This window comes from Scylla paramamosain, chromosome 32 (genome assembly GCF_035594125.1).
Source record: "Scylla paramamosain isolate STU-SP2022 chromosome 32, ASM3559412v1, whole genome shotgun sequence".
In the NCBI taxonomy this organism is placed as follows: Eukaryota; Metazoa; Arthropoda; class Malacostraca; order Decapoda; family Portunidae; genus Scylla; species Scylla paramamosain.
Genome location: NC_087182.1, coordinates 18,568,392 through 18,581,873, shown reverse-complemented (window position 1 = coordinate 18,581,873; position 13,482 = coordinate 18,568,392). Strand labels below are relative to the sequence as shown.

General features: G+C 37.1%; 1 protein-coding gene across 7 annotated transcripts in view; it reads right to left on the bottom strand.

Moving 5' to 3' along the window:
* Positions 1-5,686: 5,686 nt before the first annotated feature.
* Positions 5,687-13,482, bottom strand: part of LOC135089360 (E3 ubiquitin-protein ligase Nedd-4-like) — a 31,900-nt gene continuing 24,104 nt past the window's right edge. For all 7 annotated transcript variants that reach the window (XM_063984927.1, XM_063984929.1, XM_063984926.1 and 4 more), the window contains 10 exons: positions 13,139-13,263; positions 12,810-12,941; positions 12,075-12,172; positions 11,640-11,761; positions 11,398-11,504; positions 10,637-10,770; positions 10,311-10,419; positions 9,965-10,084; positions 9,609-9,778; positions 5,687-8,161 (listed from right to left, as the gene is read on the bottom strand). In XM_063984927.1, coding sequence (XP_063840997.1) covers positions 8,059-8,161; positions 9,609-9,778; positions 9,965-10,084; positions 10,311-10,419; positions 10,637-10,770; positions 11,398-11,504; positions 11,640-11,761; positions 12,075-12,172; positions 12,810-12,941; positions 13,139-13,263 — 1,220 coding nt within the window. In that variant the 3' untranslated portion in view covers positions 5,687-8,058. The remainder of the gene's footprint in view (positions 8,162-9,608; positions 9,779-9,964; positions 10,085-10,310; positions 10,420-10,636; positions 10,771-11,397; positions 11,505-11,639; positions 11,762-12,074; positions 12,173-12,809; positions 12,942-13,138; positions 13,264-13,482) is intronic.

Here is a 13,482-nt window from a genome sequence, read left to right as displayed (position 1 = left end):
TTAAGATATTGTAGTTCTGAAGTGTTCCTAGGGTTAGTAGGCTTGGATAAGGAGTATAACACAATGTAGATGGTTTGAAGAGCGGATGTTTTCGCGCGAAATTCAAACAATTCCAGCCTCTGATATGATTACGTATTAGACTTAAGATATTGTAGTAAGAAAGTATCTGTGGGGTTAATAAGCTTGGGTAAAGAGTATAGGGGAATTTAAAGGACGTTTAAGAGACGGAGTGTGAGGAGAAGGTGTGTCAGCGCGATTCAAGTAATTCCAACCTGTCTGAGTTGATTCCAGAGAAGACTCTTAAGATATTATATTGCTGAAGTGTTCCTAGGGTTATTAAGATTGGGTAAAGAGTATAAGGGAATTTAAAGAGTGGATAAGGGAGGGAGTGGAGCGATTTGATGTCATACAGACCAAAGCCAGGTTACAGAGGGGTTTTATCTTTTAAAGGGGGCGACTCTGTTTCCTTGACCGAGTGACGAGGGAGAAGAAAAAAAATAAGAGACATCAGCCACTGAACCACAGGGAGAGGAGTGAAGGTCCTTTCTCACTGTTCCCTATATAAGACTCCATACACTCTAGAACACCAGGCCAGAAATCAAGAAAAACGTGCTATTACAATATAGGTGAAGCTTAAGGAGTCTGCAGCTTCCCTTAATCATCCTCAAGAAACTTCAACTACTGCTGGACTTGAACACAGTGCCAAGACCACTTGTCAGTTTCAGGGGGACACTTCACTCACCACTCAAGAGGCTGGTGCTGTATATGAGTCTTGAGGACAAAGAAAAACTACACATGATTATTCTGAAAAGATTACAAGTACAGCCATGCTCACCATGTTGATTACTACTGCGAATGCTACACCTTCCACTACCACCACTGGCAGTCACACCACAGATGACAGGATGGATGCTGTCACCACCACCACCACTCAACATGCACCATCTTCTTCACCCTCTGCCACCAACATGCTCACTACACCAGGTACAGAGAATGCTACCAACACCACACAAGTAACTGATGCTCCACGAGAGAGACAGTAGCTACGAGTGTGGAAGCAGACACCTCAAAGACACAAATGATTAAATGTGATGACATTTTCATTAAAACTGTGGGATCTTTCACAACCTTGGACTCAACACCTGATCAGAGTTATGCAGACACAGCCTTGGTCCTTCTTTAAAACTGTGGGATCTTTCACAACCTTGGACTCAACACCTGATCAGAGTTATGCAGACACAACCTTGGTCCTTCTTTAAAACTGTGGGATCTTTCACAACCTTGGACTCAACACCTGATCAGAGTTATGCAGACACAGCCTTGCTCCCTTCCCCTGATAACACCTGTGCAGATGCAGCCTTGGTCCCCTCCCCTGATAAGAAGCCAAATATGCTCATCTTTCTCATTATTAGCATTGCCTTACATCTTTCTTTATCAAAATGTACCACAGTTTCAATCTTGCACACATTTATTGATCCATCACTGGGGAGAGTAGGATGTTTAATGTTAATAATTGTGTTGAATGAATATTGTTGTGTTTATGCATTGGATATTGTCTGTTTTGCACAATGGTTACAGTGTTGTGGAATTTAGTGAGAGAAATAGTAGACTAGACCAGCCAGATCATAGTGGAATAATACAGTAGTGGAGAAAAATAGTGGATTCAGCAGAAGGAATAATATAAATAGACCAGACCAGCAGGAGGAATATAAATAGACCAGACCAGCAGGAGGAATATAATATAAATAGACCAGACCAGCAGGACAGTAGACTAAGGAATAATATAATAAATAAATAGACCAGACCAGCAGGACAGTAGACCAAGGAATAATATAATATAAATAAATAGACCAGACCAGCAGGAGGACCGTAGACCAAGGAATATAGGTAGACCAGACCAGCAGGAGGACCGTAGACCAAGGAATAATATAATATAGGTAGATCAGACCAGCAGGAGGACCGTAGACCAAGGAATAATACAATATAGGTAGACCAGACCAGCAGGAGGACCGTAGACCAAGGAATAATATATAATATAGGTAGACCAGACCAGCAGGAGGACCGTAGACCAAGGAACAATATAATATAGGTAGACCAGACCAGCAGGAGGACCGTAGACCAAGGAATAATACAATATAGATAATTAGAAAGGACAGTAGACCAAGGAATTATGACAGTAGACCAAGGAATAGTACAATACAAATAGACCAGAAAAGGACAGTAGACCAAGGAATAATATAATATAAATAGACCAGACCAGGAGGAGGATATAAACAGACCTAGACCAGGAGGAGGACACAAATACAGTAGAAAGACCAGACCAGGGAGGAATTTAATACAGTAGAAAGACCAGACCAGGGAGGAATTTAATACAGTAAAAAAAAGACCAGCTGGTACAATAGAAAGACCAGACTAGCAGGAGGACAGACAAATACAGGAGGGCCTGGGGGGCCTCTTTTAATTAATTCCTTTAAAGACAATTAAATATGAGAGAGAGAGAGAGAGAGAGAGAGAGAGAGAGAGAGAGAGAGAGAGAGAGAGAGAGAGAGAGAGAGAGAGAGAGAGAGAGAGAATAATTCCTATTCTCTCTCTCAATAAATGATCTTTAATCTTTATTACAGTGTGGTCGGCATAACGCACATTTGCCATAACAAACGCTACATTGGAACGAATATGTTCGTTGTCATGTATCCTACGACGTGGAAAATTAATAATTAATTGTGAGGACCAGTATCAAACATCTTATTCTAAGCATGCGCTTTTTGCATGTGTAACCTCAGGAACACTCACAGCCAAGCTCTGAGAATACTACGTAGCACTCTGTGGTGTGGGATTTCACGATGTACCGTTTCGCATGTTCAACAGACTATTTAGAGTAGAGCTTCCTGCATACGTAAGTTCCATGGATACAAGTGCTTATCACTCATTGATGAAATGTGAGACTGAGAGATGAAATACTCCCGGATTACTGTGCCATTCTTTTTATTCCCTCACCACAAGCTCAGCAAGAACATGCGGCAAGCAGGCACCTTTAGTGTCAATCCTTCACCAAATGCAGAAAGCAACCAGCCATAATTACTTCCCAGGCAGAACTTGTCTCTTGTTTGTGTTGCTGAAGGAAGGGAAGAGCGCAACAGGGAGGTGATATATCACTTTATTTGTAAAATGCGAATGACAGTGCCCTCCAAAAAACAGTGGATAAGTTATTTATCTGAGGGATATTACCGTTTCTTTCTGGTACATATGGAAAGTGTTGTTTACAGAAGAATAAAGAGGAAGGTGTTACAAAACAAAGAATTAGGCTGCCACTTATTTGTTACACAACCTTACTGTGAGCTAAGATTTCACTTTGATAAAGATCACTTACTGCATTTTTGGTATCTAATTGCTCCATCTGAAGACATTCAAGTCATGCACAATCTTGTCAGTCATTGGGTTTTGTTTCATGGGTCAATCCGTCACTAGATGCCAACCTTTACCACAAATTATTAAATATGAAAAGGAAAACCATCTGATGTAGCACAGGCTCATTTTGACTGCACACATATAACAAAGTTCTCCTTTAAATCGCAAAAAAAGCCATGTAATTAAGTTTGCTTGTAGATCATTATCACACTGCATGAGACAATTTTTTAACACTGAAGCTTCAGAGCTAATTATAGATAAAGTTCTAATTATGAACACATAAGACTAATGTTTTTCTTTTGGTACATAGAAGTTTGCTTTTTATCATATGACTTTTAATCTCTATATATATTTAGAATTTATTCAAAATTTTCAGCAATCTGTTATCATTGGCTTGTCCATCCAGAATTCTACCAGGTTAGTGCTGTATAAAGCTGACAAAACATTGGCTCAACAAACATGACTCTACTTTTGACAATCTGTATTATGGAAATTTGCATTCAGGTGTTGCATAGGTGAATGCACTACACACAAAATATAAATCTCCTTACTTTGTTTATGGAATGAGTCTTAAGCTTGAGAGAAAAAAAGTATTAGATATTTAGGCCCACAGTCCACCTGAGTGTGTGTCATAAGCCATGGCTCAGTAATGTGAAATTTTCTTTAATATTCATATTATGAGGCTTCATGGAAAACAATGATACGCAGTGGAATACCACGCACTCTGTTAGGTTAAGTACAAACAAGGAAACAAAGATGTGACACTATGTGCAGACTAGCAAGTTGTAACAGCAGTCATGCAACAGACAAAGGACTGTACAGAATCAGTAATGTTAATTAAAGTGTATAGCAGGGATTTTTGGTGCCTGTTACAGAAATTATAAACAAATAATGTGACACACACACACACACACACACACACACATATATATATATATATATATATATATATATATATATATATATATATATATATATATATATATATATATATATATATATATATATATATATTCAGATGTTACGAATGAAACCAACATTTGCATGTAAAGTGATACTCTAAAATGAAGGTAAGAGTATAACATATAAACACACTTTCCTTCCTTGAAGGAAGAAAAGTTAATGATCTATAATAACTGATACAAGAATACTTAGACTGGCAGTGTGAAGGAACAGAATGCAGGAGATACTGAAGGAACAAAATGCAGGAGCTATTGATACAGTAAGCAGATTTCTAATAATGATGGCAGTACTGATAGTAATCATAAAGTGAAATATAGGACGATACAGTAACAGAGAAAATACTAAATATAGAATACAACATTAGTTGTGATATTTCTCCAGAGCCAATAACACATTAAAGAATGGGTGAGGCAAAACTTTGAGGGAGCAAACTGTACAGCTAGAGAAGCAAGAGCAGAATTTGTATAGCTATTGAGGAATGTATGGAGGGCAAGTGAATGGTAAGATACCAATTAAGTGTTTTGGAACAGTCCTGGCAGTGTAGGGAAGGGTCTATGAATATTTATGGGATAATGGAATGTACATGTCACTGTTAACATTGACAATGATGTGTTCTGAGTTCAAGTAAATAATATTGGTTGTGTGTGTGTGTGTGTGTGTGTGTGTGTGTGTGTGTGTGTGTGTGTGTACGAAAAGTAGAAATATTCAGCAGGGTAAGATGGATATACAAAAGTAGAGGTGCACAGGATGACTGAGAATACATGATTAGTGAAGAATGGATAATGAAAGCAAACAAACAGTATCCAGTGTTTGTAGATTTTCACATTTTTGGTGCATTATGGTAATAAGGAAGGGATTCAGAAAGATGACTTCTATGTTAATACAAGTGATGTCTGATGAGTCTAATTAAAAATACACTGAGCATGAATGGCACCATGAAGAGGACAAGAGCTATATGTCATTGCAAAAACTAAGATAAAGCAATAACTTTGCACACAATAAATGTATGAAATACTTTATAAAAATCTTCTGCATACAGTGTACACTTTTGTATGCAATGAATCACTGATAAACTGTTGTCATATTTTCCATCCTGTAAAACACTAGTATATATATATATATATATATATATATATATATATATATATATATATATATATATATATATATATATATATATATATATATATATATATATATATATATATATATATATATATATATATATATATATATATATATATATATATATATATATATATATATATATATATATATATATGCTGTATTCCTTCACTCACTTAATTAATACATACTGTAAATCATATAAAATTTCTTTTATTGGATAACAATGTCACTGACATACCTATATCTACATAGGATTGTAAGTTGACAGACACAGTTCTCTACCCACACAAACTCCTCTTAGTATGTACACAATGATGAAATTAAGTATTGTTCCTACCTCTGTTGCCTTAATAAAAGCAAAATAATAATGCAACAGTCTTGATTAAAAGATGTCTTCTCAGTGCTACAAGTGAAACAAAAGCTTAGGAGCTCCAACCAAGATGTACAAGATACACTGGTTTTATGTAAACATTACACTTGGAGTGGTTTGTTACAGAAATCTTATAAACTAATGGATAACTCACAACAAAATAACAAGTGTAAAGGCTCAGTAATTGTGTCTGGCTTGTCTGGGAGAGGAGTGTTTTGTTTCACCCAAGGCTGGCACACTATATATACAAAAATTACTTAACTACAAACATACAGTAAACAATACATGTTTGCTGCATTACAACAGGTAAAGCCTGCAAGTTTGCCACACAACTCGGACTTAAGTGAGAGACGCCGGCTTTTCATGATGCAATGAATCACCAACTAAAAATACTGATGCATAACAAAGAACAAAAATAAAATTATATATGTATAGATATACTATATATGTTCACATATTTATAAATGTATATACACCCTACATGTCAATATCAGAAAAGTTACAGGTTGCATTTATCAGTAATGTAAGACTGGATAAAGGATTCTCTTACCAAGACGGAAAATCATCTTATTTAAGCTGTACATGATGGGACATTTACTGTGTGCATATGTAAGTTTGCATGCATGATACATTAAAATTACAAACTTCAAAAAAAAAAAAAAAAAAAAAAAAAAAAAAAAAAAAAAAAAGTCCCATCCACGGGCCCAAGTCATATGTACACCAAAACATGCAGATGTGGCATTGTAAGAAGTAGTGTGTTGCCACACATGCAATATAATGCACATTACCAGTAGGGGATGTCTAGGATGGTGACTGTCACACTGTCAGGCCTGGATGGCTCAGGAGACTCTAGCCTGTCCCAGCAGAGCTCTCTGAGGTGGCTTCAAATCTGAATCACTATGAACCTTTGTTTTTTTTAGTAAATGAATAAACACCACTGCATGTCCTCCATGATTATTGCAGATATTTAATGCTTCCTCCCTTCTGAAGCTCCTGCAAGGAATGGCCATGGTACAATATTTAAAACAAACACCTTTGCAAGTCAATTTCTCCCCATTATGTTATAATTTTCATTACTTGTCCCCTTACTGAAGTCACCAGGAATAACATAAACAATGGGAGTCTCTAATGTTGCAGTTCCTTTGCCATCACAACCCACTTATGGTTTTGCTTAGTAGGACACCTATACATATATTATGCAAAGTCATGCTAATGTGTAACAGGACAGAATTATTACCATTTGGTTCAATTCATTCACACATAAAGCAAATATGCACGCACACATTATACAAAAGACAGAAAGAACTTTCGGTACAAGACAGGCACCTGCCAACACAGACATGTGGCAGTCATCAAGTGTTTGATTCATCATAAAAGTTGTGATGTTTCTACCAATGAGGCTCTAATGTTCCTACCAAAATTATATATATAAAATGTGGACTTGAATCTATCTACTTTCCACAATGCACTATAATATGACTCACTAACTTTGTAGCAACAAGGAGTAATGGCTAAGCTAATGAATATGTGATAAGAAATGTGAAATAGTTTACAATGTTAGAGAAGAATATAGTACTTAGTAGAGTGTTAAGGGAAAGCTATGCTCATTTATACCATAGTTTTGTTCAGTCTTAATTCTGGTATTAAATACTCTGAAATCTCAACATTTTTCAACATTCAAAACAATACATAAATATAATTCCAAAAAAGTAATGATGAATATCTTCTTTATCTCTATATGCTTTTATTCAGATGCTAATATTTCATGAAAATATCAGAAACAGGAAGAAATGCCATTTAAAACTAATATACATAAATTATTTTTTTAAATTGATTCACTGATGCTTGCAAATAAAACATCTGTACTTGTAAACAAATGCCAACACTTATAAAATTCTAATTATGGGAAAACATGATTGCCTCCTAAAAACCATTACCACAGTGCGCAAATGCATACACATAGAGACAGATACACAGTCACACATACACACATAAACAAACACATAAGTTTATGCTCTCTCTCTCTCTCTCTCTCTCTCTCTCTCTCTCTCTCTCTCTCTCTCTCTCTCTCTCTCTCACACACACACACACACACAGCATTCTTGTTATGAATGGTAAATAATCATAATTTCTTTTGTATAAACTCTGACATACAATCAATCATCACAGATATCAGCAGCAGCAAGTTGCATTTAGTCCACACCAGCAAAGCCAACAGTACCCTCAATGGCTTTGATGAGCTTCTCTCGCAGCTCGTGGTAGGACTGGTACGGTGGAAGGTCCAGACGGTTGAAGCTGAAGTGGAAGAAAACACCACTATAGAAGTAGCCGAGGTCACTCCACCTGTGATATCTTTAACTTGGAAGAATGTTGTGGTGAGAAGAAACAGAAGCACAATTACTTTATTCTCTAAGATTTCAACTGTTGCCATACAAAGTGACTAAAGAAGGCAACAGCTTAAATGTTAGAAAAATAAAGTATATCTGTTTCATCCTGAGAGAGAGAGAGAGAGAGAGAGAGAGAGAGAGAGAGAGAGAGAGAGAGAGAGAGAGAGAGAGAGAGAGAGAGAGAGAGAGAGAGAGAGAGAGAGAGAGAGAGAGAGAGAGAGAGAGAGAGAGAGTGTGTGTGTGTGTGTGTGTGTGTGTGTGTGTGTGTGTGTGTGTGTGTGTGTGTGTGTGTGTGTGTGTGTGTGTGTGTGTGTGTGTGTGTGTGTGTGTGTGTGTGTGTGTGTGTGTGTGTGTGTGTGTGTGTGTGTGTGTGTGTGTGTCAGGCCTGGATGTGGAGACTGGGCATAGTGCTTCAAGTACCGTATTTTACGGCTTATAAGATGCACTTTTTTTTCCAAAAGAATACCCTGAAAAATACTAGTGCGTCTTCCAAGACGAATGTTGTATTGTGAGGCAACACCCAGGCTCAAGGGAGCTTGTATACTTGACTGATACCGACGTGGATTTGTATGATGAGTCATTACGCTATGATGTTAGATTAAGTACTATTTAATTCAACCTTTTATGTGATGTAAACTCAGTACTTAGCTGTTACAAGTATTTCCAATACCATAATCCTTCCTGGAGCTGAACCACAAGCTTAGCCTTAAGCATAACCTCTGCCCTGTAGCACGCTCTGTTTATTATGGTAATGGCAGCGGCAGGCGGCAGCCTTCCCACTCTTGATCTTGATTCGAATCATATAAAACGTTTGCTTTTACTATGCTCGAAATATATAAAATGTTTGCTCACACTATGTTCGAAGCATAAACAAAATGTTTGCTCACACTCTTTTGCCATTAAATATATCAGTTACCACCTGGCTGTCACATGTATCACGGGTGCGTCTTCCACGGTGCAGCGTCTTATAAGCTGTAAAATACGGTAATCCTAAGGCAGTGTTACCAGGGAGGTTTGGTCCTCTTCCACCTGGAAGTCTAGATGCTAAAATGTGAGGAAAAGCTTGTGTATAATGATGCTATAAATTATTGTTTGAGTGCAGTGTCTTCATTACTTCACATGATTGTGAGTGATTGTGTAAGGACCTTTATTTCCCTTTTAGGTGGTGGACCTTGGCCTGGTATATGGTCAGATGAATCCTAGTCTACAATACTGGAGGCTGTTCATCACATTAGCATACAACCTGACACTCACAGACAAGTCTCCAAGTTTGCCAAGGTATCAATTTAGAACTTAGAGTTTCACCCATTCACACCATTAATGCTAAACTGATACTCCAATGTATGGACACTTACCATGTGTGGGAGCGTGGGTAGTTTTTGGTTTCTCCCCACATCTCAATAGTGAACAGTTGAGGCCCATTGCTGCCATACAACTCCTTGAATCCATTCATAGGGACACGTGAGGTGCCAGTGACAAACTGGAGTAGGCGTGCTCTCATTTCATTAGTGAAGGACAACACTACCTGCAAAAAAAGATCCAACTTGAATCTGTGCATGCTAGAATGGCCTCTCTAATCACTAAGTAAACACATATATGTATATTCATAATCATCTAAAAATAGCATGAAATTTGTCCCACGGATTCAGCTCCAATAATCATTGGAGCTGAATCCTCAGCTTTGGTCGGACAAAGCCACATCCAGACTTACTCTCCAGAACCACTGGATAACAATGTGGTTGGGGTGATACTCTCCCTTGTAGACTGTGTTGCTTCGCCAGTCCTTCACATCAATTGAGACAATACCACACATGAGGAGCTCCAGTTCATTCTGATGGATGTATTGAAGAGATAGTTAATAACCTACACAAGTAATTGTTCTTGCTGATGAGAGTGAACCAAAGTAAGTTGTTGGAATAATATTTCAAGATTATAATAGTTACTGCAGAAAAAGTAGTTACTGATGGCAAATTTTTGCGATTTATATTACATATGACTATGAAAGAATAAAGTCACACAGAAAAAATAAGTAAGGATGAAAACAATTTAACATTTACCTCATCAAAAATCTTGATGTGGGAGATGGGCACCACGTCATTGAAGCCCTCCCGGAATGCCTCCATCTGGTTGTGGATGCGTTGCACAAAGCGCCAGTTTATGACCAGCCTGCAGAAATCATTACTGAATAAGTAAAGAATAGTGCATTTATTTATAATTGTTTATTTTTAAACAATTTCATTTTCAGCATCCAAGCTCAGGAAAAAATGTATTAATAAATAATGTATTACATTTGTATTAAAACTTGTTTGATTACCACAACCTCAACAATTCACAATACTCTTAACATGTACAGCAACTTGTGAAGACTCTGTGACTGACTTACTCAATGTACTCATTCTTGTTCTCGTTGGTGACAGGAATGTTCCCTCCATTCTCCTTCAGGTTGTGTGATGTGGTCCTCCCAAAGGTTTCCTCATCCACACTGAAGGTCAGATCTAAGTCAGCTGGATCATTTTCCTGTGTCAAAGAAAATGAACACAATAAAGCTGCAACAAATACTTTGGGGTTAAGATTAACATCATAACACACAATGATGGTGGTTAGTTGAAGTTGATGCTGCTGTGACTGAAAAAAAATGGCTTTTTAAAGAATCAAGGAGGAGAGGGTAAGGCAAGATGCTTAAAAGCTAAACTTGTAGCTAGATGAAAACAATACTGTAGCAAAGAAAGGGCATCAGGAACAATTGTTAAACAAAGGTAGTGTACATGTTTAGGCCAGAGCCTGGAAACAAAAAAAATAATAATTTTTCACTCTTCACACTTAACATGTTGTGAATGCAGCACATTCATGTGAGATGCAGCACATTCATAATTTTCAACAGTTCAAAAATGGTAAATTATCCACAAATGGAATGGAAATAAACATTTACAGGAGATATGAAGGCTCAGTAAATATGTGACTAACTTTTGGAGAAGTACTATATGACTTCAAGTCCTATAAAAATCCCCAGCCCCTGGTTGATAGTTAAATGTTGACATTATACTTTCCATCACTTATTTCAGCTCCAGTACACCCTCAACACCTCTGCCGTCAGCTCTTCCATGCACACACTTCATCCCCCACTCACAGTCAACATGTACTCACCTGGATCCAGAGGAGAGAGTTGTAGTACTCCGAGTCCACGCTCTCCATGTCCTTCAGCTCAATGGGCTTAGATAGCATCATCTTATAAAATGGTCGGATGAAGAAGGCTGGACGCAGAAGAAAGAAAGATAAGCACGTTGAATCTTTAAAATTGTAAAAAAATTAAAGATGTGAAATGTATAAGGTCCATAAATCTAAATCATGATATAATTTATGGAGTGAATCTCTTATGATGTGCTCACCATCGAGCAGTTTTCCATGGTACACAGCCATGCCAGCAACACGACCAATGAATTTGAAGTACCGCAGGTGCTCTTCATTGCACATACCAGAGTAAGGGTTGATCTGGAGGGTGTAATTGTCCCTGGAAGCAAAACTCACATTTAGTGGATGCCATCATCTAGCTGCTTAACTTCAAAGCAAAAGCTAATGACTTCACTTGCATTCTCATTACAGGTGAATCAAAACTTATGAGTGAAGTTCCTTAAAATCATTAGCATTTTTAAAATCCACCTATTTTGTTATTTGGAAATGCAACTTACGTATTCATTAATTAACAATAAGAGGGAATTGATCCACTTCTAATTAAAAAATTATAATTAGAACATTCATAAATTGAGCTTCCTCTGCACCACTGATGGTTGCAGCATGCACAGAACACCTCACTAAAAACTTACGTGGCTGAATATTCAAAGAGACCATAATAGGGATTGAACATTTCTTTTGACAACAGGAAGAAGAATTCTCTGGCCACTCCTCCATAGTCCAAACCAACCTGAATGTGAAAAAGAAAGCTGAGTGTTAGCCATCACTACTACCTCCCACTCCACAAGATCCTCAATATCATCACTCTCACAATACTTATACACCACTCAAACATGGCCACCCATCCTCAAGTGGAATCCACTAAATTAAGAGAATGATTATTCTTACATGAATCTATCTTGATACTAACATATTTATTTTTAAGAAGAGAAAAATTGCCTCACTCATAATAGCTGAATTATTCAGTGATTCTCCTGTGACATTAAAATGTCACAGGAGAATCACTGGATACTAGAATGAACAAATCATTACATTAAAATAACTTAGTTAAGAATGAGTAAAGGATGCTTCTTTTCCAGAATTACATGTAAAAAAAAACAAACAAAAAATAATTAAAAAAAAAAAAATAATAATAATAACAAATAAATAAATAAATAAATAAATAAATAAATAAATAAATAAATATATATATATATATATATATATATATATATATATATATATATATATATATATATATATATATATATATATATAATCACTACAACTCAGCATCATAACCTCCTCCTCATGTATCAGTAGCACTTACATGGTGATATGGACACAACACCATTTGTCCCAACATTTACTTTCCAAAAGTTACTAACCTCCCCTTCAAATTCAATCCACAGTCTGGTCCGCAGGAGATCAACACGAGACACCTGGCTGATGATGGCAAATGAGTCCTCAAGAATGTTGTTACGTTTAACCTTGATGTCAAATTTGTTGGGGACGTTAGCCTGGAAGAAAGATTAAGGTCATGAGAGAGAGAGAGAGAGAGAGAGAGAGAGAGAGAGAGAGAGAGAGAGAGAGAGAGAGAGAGAGAGAGAGAGAGAGAGAGAGAGAGAGAGAGCAGTGACATTTCATTATATTCTCTAGGTAAAAATAATGTAAAACATGATATGAAGTCCAGCAAGATTTTATGTGGCAGATTTACCGGTTTGGGCAGTCTGTTCTTGAAGAATTCATACTTCTGCTTGTAGTCCCTGGAGTATGGTATTGCCTTGCCTGCGATGGCTGGGTTCAGCAATCGTGGATCCTCCCAAGTTGTTGTGCGCTTTTCTGAGTGCATAATAATTCAAGTCACTAATTATTCATTGTTTTGTTTTTTTCATACTACAAAATACAGAGAAGGAAATTTAGTTGCCTCTTATAACATGCAGGGAGTACAGCAGCAGCATTCTTAGCCCCTGCCACGGAGAACTAAGGGCTGATGGGAATAAGAGTATAAGTGATGTGTGTGTGTGGTGTTTTATCTAGACCATTCCCTGTGGGATTGCT